This window comes from Dromiciops gliroides, chromosome 4, assembly GCF_019393635.1.
Source record: "Dromiciops gliroides isolate mDroGli1 chromosome 4, mDroGli1.pri, whole genome shotgun sequence".
Lineage (NCBI taxonomy): Eukaryota > Metazoa > Chordata > Mammalia > Microbiotheria > Microbiotheriidae > Dromiciops > Dromiciops gliroides.
In genome coordinates, this window is record NC_057864.1 from 475,794,153 (window position 1) to 475,814,634 (window position 20,482).

A 20,482-nucleotide genomic window follows, 5' to 3' on the forward strand; every position below is an offset into this window, starting at 1 on the left:
GGGACTTGCCCAGGGTCACACAGCTAGTAAGTGTCAAGTGTCTGAGGCTGGAGTTGAACTCAGGTCCTCCTGAATCCAGGGCTGGTGCTTTATCCACTGCACCACCTATCTGCCCCCAGAGATCATTCTTTTAAGGGCTGAAATGTGGGCGAGCATTTCTCCTGAGACCTCAGTGGGAAAGGATTTTAAAAGGTTCTGGGCTAGGGGGTGGAAATACCCATGTAGACTGAGATGGCAAACAATTCAATTAAACAAGTATGTCCCTCTCCTATCCCCGCCCCCCACCTATCCCACAGGCTTTGTCTGATGCCTAAAATTCCACAGTTAGAGAGATTCATTTCTTTGACTAGGATTCCTCTAGCCTTTCTTTAAGATTTCATTGAGTCCAAAGGTAGGCAAAGATGGGGAATCATCTCCTTGTTATCCTTGCTTGATGAAGATAAACCAGAAATTCCCCGGCAGCCATTTCTCGGCATTTGGGGCAATGGTTTGGCCTTGGGGCAGGATCCCTGGCATGTTTTGCAGTTTGTCCCATACCTGGGGCTTTGGGCTTGACTCCAGTTCCAGTTGGCACACCCGGCAGGACCCCCACTCCGGGGAACCGTCCCCCTGAAACCGGAAGAAGGGATGTTCACTGAAGGCAAAAAGGCAGATGCCCATCTATGTTGTCCCTTCCCTCCCTTACCCAGCATAGGAGAGTCCTCCAGCCTCCCCTTGGCCTGACCCAGTCCTGCCCATTCTGCATGGTACACCTCAAGCCTCAGCCCTTGGGAAGGGAAGCCTTCCTTGACCACAAAAGCTGACAGTGACATTTCCCTTCTTTTGGTTCTACCAGTCACTATTGTCTGTATCAACCCTGCAGACTAGGCACAGTAGATAGAGTGCTGGGCCCGGAGTCAGGAAGACCTGAGTTCAAATCTGAGCTTAGACACTAGCGATGTGACTCTGGGCAAGTCACTGCACCCCTGTTTGCCTCAGTTTCCTTATCTGTAAAATGGGAATGATAATAGCACCTCCCTCCTAGGGTTGTTACGTGGATCAAATGAGATAATATTTGTAAAGGGCTTTTTAAAAAGTGCTGTGTTACCTATCGTTGCTATCATCCTCCCAGTTAAGCCCTTTAAGGGCCTGGACGGTGGTTTGTACTTTGGTATATTCCCCCTTAGCATTTAGCTAAGGAAAGGGTGTAGCAGAGGGTGCCAGGGAGGTGAGAGGAAGAGGAGCCCTCTCTCTGGGAACTAGTCTTAACACCAGTCTGGAAACAGGGTTTTTAGGGGATTTCAGATGTGGGAGGGTGAAGTGGATGAGGCCCCTCGACATTCCCAACATGCCCAGAGTCAGAAAATGTGTTATCCTTCAAAATTGAAATATACACTTCGGACACATGAGGATGGGGCATGAGCTCTCAGACGAGTCTCCTAAAGTGGGGACAACTGGCAGGGAGCCTTCCACATTCCTTCTCCCAGATCCTCCTTGTAAATAACTGCGTTTGTGAGACAGCTGGCCCGATTCAGAGATCAGTCTGTGGCTACACACTCTAGACAGCTGTCTCTACCCCATGCTGACTCCTGGCCAGCCATCATCCCCATCTTCTTCCCACTCCAGGCCCCCGAAACCTTGGACTCTGATCCTGGGATGCCAGGCTGTGAGAGGGGGCAAGCTTCAGGCTTGTCTTGCCCAGAACCAGATCTTCACTCTACTTCCATATACCTCTAATATCTCCAGCCCTTTCCCTTTCTCTGTATGTTTTGTCTTCTGTTGAATGTAAGATCCTCGAGGGCAGGCAATTACCTTGCTTGATTGTGTTTGTATTCCTAATACTTATCACAACACTCTGCACATAAGTTCTCCCCCGGCCCCCTTTTTTTTGGCAGGGCAATGAGGGTTAAGTGACTTGCCCAGGGTCACACAGCTAGTAAGTGTCAAGTGTCTGAGGCCGGATTTGAACTCAGGTCTTCCTGAATCCAGGGCTGGTGCTTTATCTAGAGTACCACCTAGCTGCCCCCTGCACATAAGTTCTTTTTTTTTCTTTTTCTTTTTTCCCTTTTTTTGCAGGCCAATAAGGGTTAAGTGACTTGCCCAGGGTGACACAGCTAGCAAGTGTCAAGTGTCTGAGGCCAGATTTGAACTCAGGTCCTCCTGAATCCAGGGCCAGTGCTTTATCCACTGCGCCACCTAGCTGCCCCCCACATAAGTTCTTAATACTCACTCTATCTATCTATCTGTCCATCCTTACATCCATCCTTACATCTATCTATCTATCTATCTATCTATCTATCTATCTATCTATCTATCTATCTATCTATCTCTACCTGTGTCTATGTATCATCTATCATCGATCTCTATCAATCACCGAGCTAACATTTATTGATCTATCATCTATTTATATCTTTTGAGTCTATGAAAAGCAGACTAGATATGTAAAAAGAAATCCATTGCCTTTTTTCCATTAGACTCATCCTCAAAATCTAGAGGGAAAATTTCTTTTAAACCTAGATATGGTGGAGGGTTGGGGTTGGTAGCCCTGGTGCCTTGTCTAGGAGATGGTACCAGTTTTCATCCCTGACCAGTGGTCAAAATTCTTCCCCTCTCCCCAAATCTTTCCAGCTCCCCAGCCTTACTCTTACCTGTTCCTGGGAGAACTCCACCTGGATATACTCCGGGAAGGCCCACACCTACAAAGAAGTAAGTGAGGGTGAACAAGTAAGTGGTGTGAACAATTGAGTGGCGTGAACAAGTAAGTGGTATGAGCCCAAAGAGAGAAGCAGGAGTCACAGGGAGTAGTTTGGGACCCCATTAAAGTCACAGAATCTTCCCCTTTTCTCCATATACACCTTGGCTGCCCCATCTCCTCAATCAGAGTCATTCCTTGGTCCCTTCAACTCTAACTCTCTCTCTCTGTGTCTCTGTGTCTGTGTCTCTGTGTCTTTCTCTCTCTGTCTCTTGTCTTTGTCTGTCTGTCTGTCTGTCTGTCTGTCTGTCTGTCTGTCTGTCTTTCCACTTCTGTGTTTCTCTGTTTCTGTCTCTGTCTCTTTCAATGATCTCTAGAAGGGCACTGCTGTCCCTTCGCAGAGGTCACAGATAGATTCCCTATCCCTCCCCCCACCCCCTCCCCAAGATCCACCCCCTGCTTTCCCTAAATGACTTGTTAGGGATCCATTGTCCATGAATTTATCCAAAGCCTTCTGAAACATGTTTCTATTTCCAGTCTGTCCCACCTCCCCTCAATGACGAGTTCCAGATGTTGGCTCCCTGATATGTAAAGTAGGGCTTTTTGTCCTAAAATCACCTCCCTTGAGCTTGGGGGAGGCAGGGCAGACAGGGCAGACAGGGCAGCTAAGCTCAGTGTCTGGCATGCAGTAGGTACGTAATAAATGCTTGTTATCTGAAGCCTGGACATACTCCTCTCTTTCCCTGGGCCTCAGTTTCTTCCTCCATAAAAATGATAGAGTTGGACTGAACAAGCAAATTTTATAGATGTTGTAGCTCTACCGTGAAGGTTTGGTGAATGGAATTATGGTCGCACTTGATTAATGGACAGCACAGAATCACCGCTTTGGAGCTAGGAGGGGACTTACAGGCCATTCAATCTAGCCCTTCTATTTCATAGAGGAAGAAATCAAGGCCTAGAGAAATTTACTAACTTTCCCAAGGTCACCCAGGTCCTAAACGGCAGAGTCTGGATTTGAACTCAGGCCCTCTGACTCCAAATACAGAACATTTTCTGTGGTACCACACTATGCCACGCCACCCCATGCCACGTCACGCCACACCATGCCACACCATCTTCCCAGGCTTTTGTCTCTGGACAGAAGGGACCTCACCATTTTTGTCTATCCCCCCAGCCCTACTGTGCTCTCTGGGTCCCATGGAGCTGATGGCCTCATTTTCCACGTCTCTCTGGAGACCTCAGTACTGACCTGGAACTTTCCCGGGCTTTCCTCCAGCTCCCACTCCTGCACCAGTCTGAGGCACCACGGCACCTGGTTGGGGAGTAACAGAGGGTACGACCCATGAGAGCCCACTCCAGGAAGACACCAGACCCTCTTGGACAACCGTGTCCCTCGGTGGAGAGACAGATAGGACAGAAAGACTTTACCTGTGGACACTCCTCCGCCAACACCTCCAACTCCTCCAACACCGCCAGCTCCTACACCACCACCAACGCCGCCAACGCCGCCAACACCACCAACGCCACCACCAAGACCAAGACCTAGAGAAACAGAGGGAGGAGACACTGCAATCAGGGGGAAGAAGCTGCAGTTCTAAGCTCTGCTCCTTTCTAGTCATGTGATTGTGGGCAGGTTATGGCATCTCTCAGCCTCAGTTTCCCCATCTGTAAAATGGGTGCAATCAGTCCTGTCCCCCTTGGGTGTGTGCTTGTGAGGAGAGGATAGGATGAACAAGAACAGGCTTCCCAAAGCGAGAAGGGGCATGTGGACGTGAGGGACTCTGCTTCCTTTCCTTGAGGGGAATCCCACCGGGAAATACTCACCAGCCTTGGCAGCCGCTTTATAAGCTGCTCCTGCCCCAGGCCCTGTCAGCAGTCCCCCTGGGTAGGCCCCCCCTGGGAAGCCACCCAGCCCTGTGGGAGAGAAGCAGTGAGTCATTCTCACTAGAGGCAAAGACAGGCCTCCTGGCCTCTGCTCCTGCCCCTGTATCCTTCCTGCAGGTCCCTGACCCCGTGGGAGATGCTCAGAAATCATGTCCTTGTCTGCAGGGACCAGAGAACCCCACGGCCTTCTACACTCAGTCTTGTTCTTAGACACTAATGCCTTCTCCCACTCTTCTTTCCTGGTCCGAATTCTGTCCTCTCTTCCAGGCAGCCTCTCCCCCACCCTGCACCCTGCAAAGAGCTCTCCTAGATCTCTCCCCTCTCCCAGCACCTACTAGTCATCATCACTGGGACTGGGTGCTTGCTTTGGAAGTTAATCATATGCTGTCTTGTCTCATTCTCTATTCAGGCTGTTAGAACTAAAGCGAGCCCTAGGCTAGCCCAAGCATTCCTAACCGCTAAAGCAGGGGCTCTTAACCTGGGGTCCTTGGTAGCTTTCAAGGAGACCGTGAACTTGGACAAGAAAAAAATCACCTTTTAATTTTCGTCAACCACTAAAATTGAGCATGAGTGTAGAAGGCTACTGAAGGGTTCAAGATTGCCCAAATGGTCCATGACACAAAAAAAGAGTTAAGAACCCCATATCTAGTCCACTTCCTTAATTTGACGGTGGGGGAAACTGAGGTCCACATAAGAAAGGTGACCTGTCCAAGCCTACCCAGTTATGGGTTTTGTTTGTTTGTTTGAGGCAATTGGGGTTAAGTGACCTGCCCAGGGTCACACAGCTAGTAAGTGTTAAATGTCTGAGGCCGGATTTGAACTCAGGTCCTCCTGACTCCAGGGCCGGTGCCACCTAGCTGCCCCTACCCAGTTATGTTAATGGTGTGTTGGTCCTTCCCATGTGGAGGGTAGGAACAAAGTCTTGTACATCTCCCATGGGATTCTGGGATTATTTGTTATAATCAATTGACCTGAATAAAATTGAAAGGCAGAGGGATAGATACAACACAGTGATAGTAGATGCGATATTAGACTTGGCTCAGGAAGATCTGGGTTCAAGGTCTGCCTCTGACACATACTATCTGTGTGACCTTGGACAAGTCCTTTAACCTCCCAGTGCCCTGGACAACTCTCTGAGAATATAAACTGCAAAACAGGGGCTGGCTTGCTTTGGCAGAGGGGGTTTCCTCACCTGGGAATTCCCGACACCAAGGAAACAAAAGAGAGAGAGAGAGAGAGAGAGAGAGAGAGAGAGAGAGAGAGAGAGAGATTACAGAAAGACTCTAGTAGCCTGGGATCAGGCGTCCTGGGATCACTAATGTGATGACTTTGGCTGTAGCGACTCACTTGTCTTAGTCTCAACTTTTCTTGTCTATGGGGAAAAGAATTAAGAGCTCTCTCTGTCTCTCTGTGTCTATCTCCTGTCTATCTGTCTCTGTCTCTGTCTCTGTCTCTGTTTCTCTCTGTCTCTGTCTCTCTCTATCTCTCCATCTCTCTATTTCTATCTCTCTTTCTTTGTCTATGTCTCTATCTCTTTCTGTCTCTGTCTCTCTATCTCTGCCTGCCTGTCTCTTTTCTCTCTCCTCTCTCCCTTTCTTTTAAAAGTCTCCATAAATAAATGTCCAAACATATGTGTATATAATATATGTGTATATATATGTATATGTGGCTGTGTATATGCACACACAAACATATAAGGATTGATATAAATATTTATCATTAGTAGATGCATATATAAATCTCCTCCACACAGATTTCCTTGCATTAGAATGTCATCTCCATTTGTTTCCCCAGGGCCTAACCCTTTGCCTGGCACACAGTGGGGTCTTACTCAATGTTTGTTGATTGATTGTCCCTCTGTAAAAGGAACGGGCAGGACCAGATGGCCTCTAAGATCCTTTGGGATCTCATTTCTATAATTTGAAAGCGAAATATGACCCAGATCTATCTTTGGTTAATTGCATGGATTCCATTTTGTTTGACATGAAACTCAGCAGCTACAGATGGAGAAATCTGTGGATCATGGTTTTTTGTACTCACCTCCTCCAAGTCCTCCAGGGCCTGGAGAGAGAAAGAAATGAAGTGAGCATAGGACAGGACCCCCCTCCCCCCCTCCCAAGCCTCCCAGTCCTTGTGACACTGGGGGGTGGGGGTGGGGGGGGACAGGACACCATCACAGCCATCAGTAACTCCTCCTCTTGCATTCTTTGTGCAGGGATTGAGAAAGGGTCTTGGAGTGGGGCTGAAATGGACCTTTGAGGCCATCCAGTCCAGTTGCTTCATTCTATGGAGGGGGTTGACTGAGGCCCGGAGAAGTGGTCATCAGAATGAGAAGCAGGTTTTGAACCCAGGCCCTCTGTTTCCCCAAGTCAGCGTCCTTTCCCTTGGTAGCTGGGATGAGGCTTTGTCCTGGTCCCCCTGCCTCCATCTGCCTCTGTCTGCCTCTGTCTTCCTCCATCTCTTCCCATCCCTTCTCTCTCCCCTCTGTTCTGACCTCCACCTCCGATGGATCCCTCCATCTCCTGCCTTGTGGCTGGGAGCCTTGCTAGTTGGCCATCCCCCCCAAACCCTGCAGCCTTCCTCGTTCCCGAGCTCTTTCCCCCGTGCCTGTCGCCTGGGGAGTCCGGCCATGAGCAGATTGAAACTGAAATGTTTATGAGGGGTGGAATGGGTCCCTCTGGCTCCACTCTCTTCTCCCCTTCCAACATCTGGGGCTAATCATTCCCTCTTTCCCTGCTCCAGGCAGAAATTCCACTGCCGTTGGCTAGAAGGACTGATGGGCAATGGGAGTTCACAACTGCAGAGTTTGTTTTCAATTATGTGGAAAGACGGTCTTTGTTTTTCTTTCCACGAACTGGAAACACAAAGCCTGGGGCTGCTGGGACCCAGGGGGCCACTCAGCAAGAGACCCAATGGGCTCCAACCCTTTCCAGTGAGTGACAGAGGGTGGCTGGGGCACAGGCAGGGCGGTACGGGGGATAGGTGGGAGGAGGGATGTGAATCTCAGAACACCTGGCTGGTGCGCGGCCGCCCAGGAATGGGGCCCAGCCTTCTCCTTTGACTCACATGGAAGAGGGGGATCTTGGGATACACTTCGCACACCGGTTTTCTTTGAGCCATTTTTGTCCCGTGCTCCGCTCCACCAGGGGAGGGAATCGGGTCAGCCATTAGCGGGGCGCTGCAGAGCCCTAATGAGACCCTCACTGGCCATGTCTGGGGAGTTGAGAGCTCAACTCCATTCTCACCTCAGCCAAGAAGCCTGCCCTGATTTCTCCAGAGCATCCAGAATTTCTCCTTCTTCTGTGCTTAGAGTCTTTGGCAGACCACCCAACACTCACATATCCGCTGCTCTTTTTCCATGTGTAAGCTCTTGGAGGGCAGGGGCTGATTAATTTTTACCTTTGCATTCCCACCGCCTAACCTAAGGGCCGGCACATAGCAGGTGCTTTAAAAACTCTTCTTCTTTTTTTTTTTTTTTTTTTGCTGGGCAATGGGGGTTAAGTGACTTGCCCAGGGTCACACAGCTAGTAAGTCAAGTGTCTGAGGCCGGATTTGAACTCAGGTACTCCTGAATCCAAGGCCAGTTCTTTATCCACTGCGCCACCTAGCCGCCCAAAAACTCTTCTTAATTAACTGACTATATGATAGGTAGGGGTCTTTGTTTCTCCAATCTTTTGGCGTCTCTCTCATGACACAGGGCTAGGCACATGGGGAAAGCTCAAAAAAAGGGAAGATGCCATTGAGTTCAACCCCTCATTTTTTACAGGTGAGGAAACTGAGGCCCTGAGAATTGAACTGAGCCATTAAGCAACGCAGCCCACAAGTGTCAGGCGGGATTTGAACCCCAGGTCTTCCTGACTCCAAAGCTAGTGCCCCAAATCTGGCCTACTAGGGTGGGCTGCTTCAAAACTTGTTGATTTATTGTCCCCATTCTGGCCCCAATAGGAAGAGAAAGGAAACAGAAGCAAAGGCTATGGTAGGGTCAGTGCCCAGAAGCCAAGAGGGGAGGTGGTCCACAGTGTCAGATACTGCAGAGGGGATGAGAGAAGGCCTTTGGATTTGGGGCCAAGTGGGTTGTGCCAGTGACCTCTGATGGAGCCATTTCAGCAGGGAAAGGATGGAGTAGAATGAGCTCTGGGACTGGAACCAGGGAGATCGCCATCTGGGTTCTAGACTCGCTCCTAGCCATTAAGGACAAATATATCAATGGGTGACCTCTATGACCCTCCGTCTCTTTCTCTTTAAAGCGATCACCATCTCAGACTCTCAGAGTTGGAAGCGATTTCAGAAGCCATCTAATCCTGCTCATCTCTGCCTAAGATTCACCTGCAGGACATCTGCCTGTAGAAAGGCAGTCAGACTTTGCTTGGAAACATTCAGTGACGGGGAGCTCACTCCCGGCTGAGACAGTCCGTTTTCCTTCTGGACAGCTCACTTAGGAAGTCGTTTTGTCTGACATCGAGGCTCACCCTGTCTCTTTGTCACTTCCGCTGATAACCTGATTTTGGGGGTGAGTCCATTCCCTTGTCCACACAACCACCCTTCAGATTCCTGAAGGTGGCCACTGAACATCTATGTATCTTCTCTAATCTAAATATCGTCAGTTCCTTTGACCAACCTTCAGCTGGCAAGTCCTGAAGGCCCTTTGCCTTCCCAGTCCCTCCCAGCTCTATCCACATTCTAAGCTCTTTCTCAGCCGGGATGTTCCACGGCCCAGGCTCCTTCCAGCCCAGACATCGTCCCTTATAACTCCCTTAATACATGGCTCTGTCCATTGAAAGTAACCTCTATTTCTCCAAAGCTTTAAAACCTGCAAGAAACTTTCCCCCTGACAGCTCTGGGAGGTCGTTAATATAAATATTATGACCCCATTTTACAGATGAAGAAACTGGGAGCCACAGACATCCCAGAATGATTCTGTGACCGAAGCACCCAGGGTTATTGTCTCTGAGTCTGGCACCGCCCACTACTCTGGGCTGCCTCGTTCTGAGTCAAGGTGACTCTCAGAGCGAAGCCCATCTGGATGCTCCTGGAGCCGCAAAATCTTGGCTCTGGAAGGGACTCTAGAGACTTCTTATTGGTCCTCCCATGGTTCTCTGGTCTCATCTGGCTGATGAGCAGTGCTAGGACCCAGGGCACCAACATCTGCCAAACCTCCCCACAACCTTGGGTGCTGGTCCCCTCCCTCTTCCCCCAGGGACCTGCTCTAGGGGAACTTGTTGGTGTCCGGCCCCAGGAGGCAGGGTCAGAGGACACGGGCGAAAGCTCCACCACCATCACCCACTATCTATGTGACCTTGGGCAGAAGTCACATCATTTCTCCGGGCCTCCGTTTCCTTGTCTGTCAAAGAGGAATCACAGCATCTCTCCTCTTGGTTTTTGGTGATGAGACAATAAAATAACAGAAGACGGGAAAGGACTTTGGGGAGGAAAAGAGGAAAGTGTACTATGAGAGGGAGGCCTCGTTTCCCCCTTCGGTAACACTCTGGGCCAGCTGATGGCAGATGTCTTCCTAGGGTTAGACCCAACTTAAAGCCTTTGAAAAGTAAGGGAAGGATTTCCCTTAGAGGAGAATCAGTCAGCTCGGCTCTGCTGTCAGGGCTGCTGAACTGTCAAGTTCGAGGTCAGTCTAGGGCTTTTTCTAGCTGATCATTCTGATTCTGGAGTCCCTCTGGAGGTCCCCCCACCACTGATGATTCTTAGGATTCTGCCAATGGATGATCTGTGTTGGGGGGGAGTGAACAGGGGGTGCCTGGGGGGAAGACTGAAGGGGGCCCTGACTGAGAGAGAAGCTTCTAACCCTTTCCTTCTGCTATAAGGAGCCCCCTTGTGTTATGCTCAGCCGACAGGGAATGGATGAAACATTCAGAAGTCCAGAGGGGGCTTTAGGGAGTCCCTTTGTTTCCAGAGGAGTAGACCCCTCACCCCCAAGGGAGCAGGAGGAGCTCTGGGCCCCCATCCATGCTCATCCAACCTCAGTGCAAAGATAGAATCACAGCCTGGGAGGAGGGGGGGAAGGTCTTAGACTTACCTCCCCCAAGTCCACCAAGACCACCAATACCTGGAAAGGAGAAAGCGATTGGATGAGTTTGGACAGAGGAGAAGAGGGGACCGGGCCAGCAGCTCCCTTGACCTCCCCAACCTGAAATCAGACAAGCTCGTGGGCACCCCTCCCCCAATATCCCCCTCCTTCCTAGAAGCAGCCCCCCCATCTGCTTCCTCCCTCCCTCTCTCAATTCTTCCTCCCCCCTCCCCTCCCTCTTCTTTGCTCCTTCTGTCTCCCTCACTCCTTCTCTCTCTTTCCCTCATTTTCTCTCACCTTCTTTCCCTCCCCATTTTGCTCCACTTTTCTGTCCCCATCTCCATCTCTGTCCTCATCTCTGGCCCTCTCCCCTCTACTCCACCCAGTGTAGGACGCCCGGGGAGGCCAGCTGCCGGCTGCTCAGGCCCGACACCCCGGGCTCCCAGCCGCACGAGGCCTCCCGCTGTGTCACTGGGGATGGGAGCGGCTTAGGCCAGGCGGCAGCGCAGCTCAGCTCTGCGGACACCAAACCCCACTGGCTGCTGGGGATCCCTGGCACAAGCCTGGGCAGGGGGTGGAGGAGGAGGAGGCAGTCAGTGGAGCTGAGGCAGCTGGGATTCTCTCCCTCCCTCTCACCCTGAGCCAGGGGATTAGTTGTTCCCATGTCCCAAACATGCAGCCCAGCCCCAGAAAGGCCTCCAGAAAGCAGGCTCACCCAAACGTTACTACTCCAGACTCTCCAAGCCCTAATCCTCAGTCTGGAGGGATGAGAGGCGCACCAATTTGGAGCTTGGAGGGACCCCAGCCTTCTCATTTTACAGAGGAGGAAACCAAGGTCCATCCAAGTCAAGGGACTTGCTCAAGGTCACACAAGTCAGAGGTAGGATTTGAACCCAGATCTCTCCCTCTAGCGCCAGTGCCCATTCTATTGTACCAGACAACCTTAAAAAGTCATGGCATTGGGGGCAGCTAGGTGGCACGGTGGATAAAGCACCGGCCCTGGATTCAGGAATACCTGAGTTCAAATCCGGCCTCAGACACTTAACACTTACTAGCTGTGTGACCCTGGGCAAGTCACTTAACCCCAATTGCCTCACTAAAAAACAACAACAACAACAACAACAACAAAAAGTCATGGCATTGGGGGCAGCTAGGTGGCATGGTGGATAAAGCACTGACCCTGGAGTCAGGAGGACCTGAGTTCAAATCTGACCTCAGACACTTGACACTTACTAGCTGTGTGACCCTGGGCAAGTCATGTAACCCCCACTGCCTTGCAAAAAAAAAAAGAAGTCTTGGCGTCCATCCCTCTTTCCCTGAAGCCATTATAGACAGCACATTTATATTAGAAATTGTTCATTATAAATTTATATTTATGTTGTTAATATATTGATCCTTTCAGTTTTCAACATCCAGGGCACACCCCACAACTTCCCTTATGGATTAGACCGGGAGTCAGGAAACCTAGGTTATGAACTCAATGTATGTGACTTGGGCAAGGCATCTCAGCTCTATGCACCCCACATCCCCATTATAAAATAGGGCTAATGGTACCTGCCCCAATCACCTCGAAGGGATGCTGGGAGAGATGTCCTCTCCTTCCCAGGAAGCAGCAGCTGGGAAGCTATGGGAAGTCATCTCCTCTATATGGTTTTTCCTCTAGATCTAGGGCCCCATAAGCTTAGTGCATGTGTGACCTTGGGACACTCACTCTCCCCTCCATGGGCCTCAGTTTCCCCCATCTGTAAAAGGAGGGGGTCAGGCCAGGGGGCCTCTCAGAGCCTTTACAACTCTAGAATCAGGAGCCTCTGAGCCTGGGCCTGGAAGCCGGGGAGCAGACCCAGAAAACGTCTGTGATTTGCCGGCGATAAGGGCGCTCGACTGAGGCAGGGGATTTCCAGGTGCCTCATTTCCCAGAGTTAGGTCTACATTCTGGAATCCTCCTCAAAGTAGCTTCAGAGATCCACCCCCATCCTCATGATACCCTTCTTTTGGGGGGGGCGGGGCAATGAGGGTTAAGTGACTTGCCCGGGGTCGCACAGCTAGTAATCGTTCAGTGTCTGAGGTCAGATTTGAACTCAGGTCCTCCTGAATCCAGGGCTGGTACTTTATCCACTGTGCCACCTAGCTACCCCCACGATACCCTTCTTGATGGCTCATCTGTCTTCTTTATCCTCCCAGCCTTTAAGGAGAATGGTTTTGAGGAGAATAGGGAGCTTTCTAGCCAAATGGGGGAGACATTCATTGCTCTGCCTCTTGGGGAATCCTCAGTCTGTTCTAATTTCCATATTGGACTTTCCCTTCCTCCCAACTGTACCTTCCCTCTCCCTCCCACCTCTCCTCTCGACCCATTACACCTTTGGCCCTGGATGTGGTCAAAGACACTGATGAGAGATGGTGGGAAGGGGAGGCACCTTACCTGGTTTGGGGGGTTTGCCTCCGGCTCCAAGTCCTGGAGAAGAAAGAAGAACTGATCAGCCCCAGCCTGTGCAGGAAGCTCTCCAAGGAGTCCTGTCAGACCCCGGTCACCATCTCTACGGTGGAGGGAATTGTCTCTGATCTTTGAGCGAAGCACATTCCCCCAAAGGACTGCTACTGACTTTCTCCCCTGCTCCCCAACTCCCTTCCTTCCTCTCCCTATAGGAGAGAAACTAGGGCTGGGGTCTTCCGAGAGCCCCAAAGTCATCTGGAGAACATAGCATAGGACAAGGGAGGCTACAAGCCCGGGATATTCTAGTGTTGTCTCATCTTTGTCTTGCCTTGAGTAAGTCACTTGACCCTGATGGGCCTCAGTTTCCTTATTTGTAAAATGAACTGAAAGAAGATACTTTTAAGTTCCATTCCATATCTTACAGGCTAATGGGGGAAATCCAGCTCTTGTCTGAGTCTGTAAAAGTGTTTTGAACAGAAAACATTAGGTAGCCTATTATTCTCTGGCTGTGAGTACGGTGACCAGAGATTTGGTTCTCTTGTTCTCTGGCATATGACAAAGTTCTCAAGCTCACCTGCTCCTCCAAGACCCCCGGCTCCAAGACCCCCGGCTCCAAGGCCCCCAGCTCCAAGACCCCCAGCTCCAAGGCCTCCAAGACCCCCAGCTCCTACAACCAAGCAGAGAGAAAGTTTCTGTTTGCTCCTTCCCATCAGTCCTGGGTGGCCCTTGTAGCCATGTCCCCTTCTGTACAAACCAGGCTCAGTCATTACTCCTGGACCAGAAAGGATTCTAGCCACCCTCACTAGGAGGAAATGGTACAAAGGATGATTCTCCACAAAACAACCCCTTCTTGCCGGGCATCAACCGCCTTGTTGGAGCTGTGTGGGACTGGTTTTAGCCATGACCAAAATACATAGGTACCCACACAAGGTGATGCGACATGGCGTCCCCATCTCCCATTAAACCCCACCATTAGTGCCCCTCCCTAAGAGATGCTTTTGGAGGCTTGTGCACTTGGGGGGAAAATTTACTTTTGTGTTTTTTCAATGAACAATTATTTGTTTTCTCTCCCTCCCGCTGGGAGAAAGAAAAAAGAAAAACAAGCACAGTCAAACAGAATGATTCCCCCACCGGCCGTGTCCAAAAATGTGTCCTTCTTGAGTCCATCACCTTTCTGTTGGGATACAGGCGGCCTGCATCACTGCCCTGGAATCATGGTTGGTCATTGCATTGAACAATGAGACTTGTGTCTTTTAACTTGGCTTAGCCATTATGTTTTCCGGGAAGAGATAGCTAATCTACCCATCACCACCCACTGTCCCCTAACTGTGTAGAACCCCAGGCCCATGGGACTGCAGGCGAGGGGGGAAGGGGAGAACAGAAGAGAGGGGAGGTTGCAGAACAGAGAGGGCTGTCCTGGAGGAAAACAGACCCTTCTTCTTCTCCTTCCTTTCTGTCACTACCCCCCTCCCCAGCCACCTAGCAGTAAGAGAACTAAGGTAGGATTGGGTGCATACTGAGGGCCAGTGTAGCAGGGGGAGTCTGTTTGACTTTGGATGAGTCATTTCTCTTCTGTAGTATGAGGGGAATCTCTCTAGGCCCTTCCAGCTCTGACTTTCTAGGGTTCTAGAGCTTCGAATGGTGGTGAAGGGGCTAAGGGTGCAGACGCAGGATGGTCTATGTCTGGAGAGGGCGGCCCCTCTGTGGTTGTAGCCATGTGGAGGGAGCAGAAGAGAAGGCACTAGAAACAAGAGTCAGGACAATCACAGGGGCCTTGAATGCCAGGCTAAAAAGTGTGCTCTGTATCTTAGATGGTGGTACATGGTGTGTATGGAGGATTGGCTGCATGGGGCTGTGCATCAGTAAGTCCATGGAACTTAAATAAGACCATATTGGAAGAAAAGCTTTCCTGATAGGAGGTTGCTTAATAACAAATACTTCTTGACCGATGGGGGAAAAAGAAGAAGAAGAAGAAGAAAAACCTTCCCTTGAGGGGCAAGGGGAGGGAAAAGATGAATGGAGCCGTGTGTGCCTTACCTGGATAGTAGACCCCTCCAGGAACAGCCCCAGGAACAGCACCTGGGACCCCTACAAAGGAAACAGGGAATTCTCTGTTAGTTATCACAAGTCTAGCTTCTAGGGACAGGAGCGAGCCCCCACCAGTGGTGGTGCCTATGAAGATCATCATAAAGCACCAGCATGGATTGAGATTGAGCCCTATTGAGGCTCTACTCTAGGGTCCTTGATGGAAAGAGCGAGGGGGAGAGATGCTGAGGAAGGGGACCACCTTTGCAGCTGTTCCTCAAGCACTCGGGTGCCCCCCTGAATCATTTACACCCTCTCACTTGGTCCTCCTGGTGACTAAAGCTGCACGTTTCTGACTAGATGAAATAAGGCATCTATTGAGGCAGGGAAAAAGTATTAGAATTGGAATCAGAGAACCTGTGTTCAGAGTCTGGCTCGGTCACCATGTGACCTTGGGAAAATCGCTTCATTTGGGCCTCAGTTTCCTAACCTGTAAAAACGAGGAAGCAAGACCAGCTGGCTCGTGGGGGACCTTCCATCTCTCAGATCTATGATCCTATTGTGCCTTGGGTGAGCGGTCAGGCTGTGCCGGGGGCCGGGTGGACAATGTGTGGTCAGATTTCAAGGTCAGTCTGTGGTCGGATTAGGGTGTTAGTCTTTGCTTAAGGCTGAAGCTCATGTGGCTGGGATTAGAGGTCAGTCGTGCTGGCTAGACAGAAGGCACAGAATCCCTCTCTGTGAAAGCTCCCTTGCTTTCATCTCTGGGCGCAGCAGCCAGCTCCCTCCTTCCCCTCGCCCCATAGCTCCCCCCAACCTCCCCTCCTCCAAGTCGAAATTAAACCCACAGAAAGAACTCCAGAAACTTTTGGCCTCTCTGGATCCAGTCCATTAATGATTAAGCAATGAGCTCACCCCTGCTAGCTTTCCAGAGAAAATACTCTTGTTCTCACACTGATAGGACCAAGCATGAGGTCACTGTCCTCAGCCCCAGCTCGTGTGGTGCAATTGGGAGGGGACCGAGTCAGAGAATGGAGGACAGAGTCCAGTGCTGGGAACAGATCTGGGTTATTGAAAGACTCAGCGTGAGGCTAGAGATTCCAAAGAAAGCCCCAGGGAGTGACTGACTGCCACAGGTAGGGCTGGCGATGACACGGGCTCATGTTGGCGTCGGCCCCCATGACTCCTATGTAGGCCGGACCTGGATCCAGCATCGTATTCAGAGGACAAGGTCACAGGCCCTGGTCCTTTGTGGGTCAGTTGGCTTCATGCAGATGAGAAGTGGGCTTCCATTCACAGGCCTCTCTTTCTCCCTGTGGCTGCCCGCACTAATTCCAGCCAACCCCAGGCTCTGAGACTGAGCTCCAACGGTGATCATAGATTGACCCCTGAGGTTGGCACCAGAGTGATCTCTCGCCCTCTGGGCTTGTCCCTAACCCTGGCCATAGACCGATTCCACAAGAGACAGGTCTGATGGACATAACATTGGGATTCTGTCTCCAACACTTACTAGCTTTTCCTCCTCTGCAAAGCTGAGTTGGAGGAAGGGAGGGTGGATCCAATGGCTTCTAAGATCTCTTCTGGCTCTGAATTCACGATTCTGTGATTTACAGATTGACCCCTGGCCATAGATTGACCGCCCTCATCCTGGTTACAGACTGACCTCCTGAGCCCACCAAGTTCCCTCACAAACTAGGTTTATTGGTCTAAAGAGTTTCTGGATGGGGGCAGCTTGGTGGTGCAGTAGATAAAGCACCAGCCTTGGATTCAGGAGGACCTGAGTTCAAATCTGACCTCAGACACTTGACACTTACTAGCTATGTGACCCTGGGCAAGTCACTTAACCCTCATTGCTGTACCAAAAAAAGAAAAAAAATTTTAAAAAGTTTCTGGATGTGAGGATGGGTGCAACAGGGCAGTTACAGGGCAGCCTTGTGGGTATCACAGGACAGCTGAATCTGGGTCAGGAGCATCCTCTCAGGGGGCCCTACATCTAATGAGGACAGTGCATTTTGGACTTCAGTTCAGAGCTGGAGAGAGACACATACAAACACACAGAATCAGAAACAGATTGTGAGACAGAGAGATAGAGGAAGGAGAGACAGAGAGACAGACTGAGATCCAGAGATAGAGAAGGAAGAAGGAGGGAGAGACAGAGAGATAGAGACTGAAACAGAGACAGAGACAGACAGAGACCAGAGAGAACCTCTTCCGGCTACCAGGGGAGGCGAGACACACATCTGCTCTCTACCCCCTTGAGCCAGCATATCTGGATGGCTAAACAGTGTCTCCATCAGCTGCAGCCTGTTAACACCACTGAGCATCTGAGGTCCACCCCCATCTACCCAGGGGAGAAATACCCCCCCACTCCTGCTCCTGCCTAGGGCAAGGTCCTGGTGTCCCTAGAGCCTAGCTCCTCCTCCCCTCCCAGGCCCACAGCAGACCCAACAATTTGTTTTGACTTTAGGTCACTGAGGAGCCGGAATATGGGGAAGGGGTGTTGAAGGTGCGAAAGGGGAGACCGAGGCAATCCTACCTGCTGGGGGGGACACTAGGTCTTCAGCTGAGGCTCTCTGCTGCCCAGCCTCCCCCTCCTGCCCGCCATTGTGCTCCTCTGAAGCCCAGCATGGGCTGTGGGCTTTGGGCCTGAGCTGAGGGCTAAGCTCTCCCCTGGGGCCAGGCTTGCTGGGAAGCGGCCCCTTCATCTCTGTCTTCTGCAGCCAAACTCTCTGGCTGTATGGGTCCAGCAGAGCTCTTGATGCTGTCTCTGACTCTCTGGCTTGTTCTCTGTCTGCTTGCCTCTCACCCCTGCCTCCCCTCCCCTCCTCTCCCTCCCAGGCTTCCTGCTCCAGGATGGGTTTGTGCAGAGAGGGCTCAGTTTCTCCTCTCTACACCCCACCTCGTTCCCATCTTCTGGCTCCAATAACTGAGGCTATTTAGAAAACAATTCCACCCGGACCTGAGGTTCCTCTTCTGCCAAGGGGGGTGTAGGGATGTGTGTCAGGGGGAAGGGCTGTTGTCAAGCTGAGGCCCAGCCAGAGGAACAGTATCCCTTGGGGACAATGTGCCTGAGGTCAAGAAACTCCTCCAAGAAAACCCCCTTGGCCCGGGCTCTCAGATTGGTTTCGAGGCCTTAGAGGGACCCTAGAGATACCTGGGGGATAGCCCAGGGCAGCTCTGGGGCTGCCTTCTCCCTTCAGTCTCTCCATCCCTCCCTCAAACAGGGCATCCCTGCACGGAGATGGAAATGCTCCAGGGCCAAGGTCTGGGGAATAACCCCTGGTGCCTCGATGCCAAGACGCCAGAGAATTTCTAGAAATGAGCGGCTCTGCCAAGTCTAACCTTGCCCCTCCTCCATCCCCCCGCTGGTCATGGCTGGCCTCCTGTTTGGGCCTTCTTCCTCGGCTGGCCTCCCTGCCTCCCCTCCTCCAATCCATCAGACAAATATCCCCAAAGTACAGCTTTCAGCACGTTCTTCCCTGGCTGAAAGGCTATAGGTAACAGGAAATGCCTGAGAACAGTTGAGGGGCATGATGAAAGCAGTTTTGTTAGCCAAAGAATAAAGTCCTCGCTTGGCATTCGAGGCCCTCTCTGATTTGGCTCTGATTTACTCCTCCTACTGCTCCTCTCCTGATAGCCCTTCCCCTTCTTCCTCCAGCACACATGCAAGCACACACATACACATGTGTACATACATATGCACACACATATACATTCATGCATATACACATTCCTTGAGTATTCCTGCCTCCAAACCTTTATTCATGCAGTTCCCCCCTCTTGGAGTGCCTTTTTCTCTTCCCTCTGCCTCTGTATCCTACTCATCCTTCATGGCCTCACTCCAATTTCACCTCCCCCTAGCCTTGCACTTTGCCGTGCTCAGGGCCCATGCATTATAGTGGACATGCCTCTAACGCCTCCTGGCTATGTGACCCTGGACAAGGCAGGTGACCTCAGTTTCCTGATCTCTGCAATGGAGTTAAGATATGCGCACGTTCTCCATCCCAGGGCTGTCCTGAGGGGAGGAAGGAGGTCAGTGAGCCATAGCACATTCTAGGAAGGGAGCTATTCCCAGATGACCAGGAGTCATTTTTTCCTCTCTCTTGCCTCTCAGGTCTGGGTTTATTTAGTTTGTGCTGCTTAGATATGGATATAAACATCCTGTCTAATTCTGGGGACTGAAAGTCCCTTGGGGGTAGGACTTGTACCCTTCTTTTCTTTCTTTCTTTCTTTCTTTCTTTTTTTTTTTTGAGGCAACCAAGGTTAAGTGACTTGCCCAGGGTCGCTCAGTTAGTAAGTGTCTGAGGCCAGATCTGGACTCAGGTCCTCCTGCCTTGAGGGCCCATGCTCTCTCACTGTGCACCTGGATGCCCGCCTTCATTTCTTTTAATAGCAACCTGACTTTTTGGAGCAAGCGCTGGACCAGGAACCAGGAGGCTGGCTTACTAGTCCCAGCTCCATCCTGGGTGTGCTTGCTAGTGTGACCTTAGGCAAAGTCAATCTCAATCTAACATGAATATAATAATAATAACAATACCTGCTGCACCTCCTCAACAGCCAAGGTTAACCAACCAGTTGCCCATCTCTATACAGCCCCTGTAGTTCCAAGAAGAACAGGGTTCACCTTCTAGCTGTGTGACCCTGGGCAGGTCGCTCATTCAATTCCACCCTGTTGTCTCTTTCAGACCTCATTCTATAATCCTGTGATCCTCTGTCTGGGTCATTCAGATGGACAGGGCGAGTAGCATTCCGATTTTACAGATGAGGAAACTGAGATGGACAGCGGGCAAAGAGACTGACCTCGGGTTACAGCTGCTAGAGATGAAGCCAGCAGCCAGACCCAGCTGTCTCCAGCCTCCAGAGCCAGCCTTCTACCATATCCACTCTCCACGCTGATAATAAGAAGCAGGAGAAGGAAGAAGTCTGCAGGGAGGCTTGGAGACAGGATAATCTGGGTTCAAATCCTGCTTCTGTCACATACAGGCTGTGTGACACTGGGCAAGTCCTTTAACTCACTTCCCCAGGTCATTCTCTAATTTCTATCAGCTGCAGAGCTGTGTTGTTAGAGGAAGTTTTCGCACAAGAAGTTCCCTCTACCAATAAAATGATGAGTCCTATTTCCCCCTTCCCCAAGTAGCTAATAAAAGTAACTAATTTATAAAGTGCTTTAAGGCTTCTAAAGCACTTAATGCATATTATCTCAGTTTATCTTTACTAGAAACTCCAAGATAAGTCTTTTTTGTTTTGTTTTGTTTTGGTGAGGCAATTGGGGTTAAGTGACTTGCCCAAGGTCACACAGCTAGTAAGTGTTAAGTGTCTGAGGTCAGATCTGAACTCAGGTCCTCCTGACTCCAGAGCTGGTGCTCCATCCACTGCACCACCTAGCTGCCCCGATAAGTCTTAATATTATCCCCACGTTACAGATGAGGGAACTGAGACTCAGAGTACTCTA

The 20,482-nt window shown here is 50.8% G+C and overlaps 1 protein-coding gene across 1 annotated transcript in view; it reads right to left on the reverse strand.

Annotated features, from left to right (window-relative positions):
• The window catches only part of ELN (elastin), a 70,638-nt gene that overhangs the window by 36,036 nt on the left and 14,120 nt on the right, over positions 1–20,482 (reverse strand). Inside the window, exons 2-11 of the mRNA XM_043964562.1 lie at positions 15,046–15,096; positions 13,583–13,675; positions 12,997–13,029; positions 10,587–10,616; positions 6,596–6,616; positions 4,496–4,585; positions 4,100–4,213; positions 3,921–3,983; positions 2,628–2,675; positions 538–609 (exon numbers count right to left, since the gene is read on the reverse strand). Coding sequence (XP_043820497.1) covers positions 538–609; positions 2,628–2,675; positions 3,921–3,983; positions 4,100–4,213; positions 4,496–4,585; positions 6,596–6,616; positions 10,587–10,616; positions 12,997–13,029; positions 13,583–13,675; positions 15,046–15,096 — 615 coding nt within the window. The remainder of the gene's footprint in view (positions 1–537; positions 610–2,627; positions 2,676–3,920; positions 3,984–4,099; positions 4,214–4,495; positions 4,586–6,595; positions 6,617–10,586; positions 10,617–12,996; positions 13,030–13,582; positions 13,676–15,045; positions 15,097–20,482) is intronic.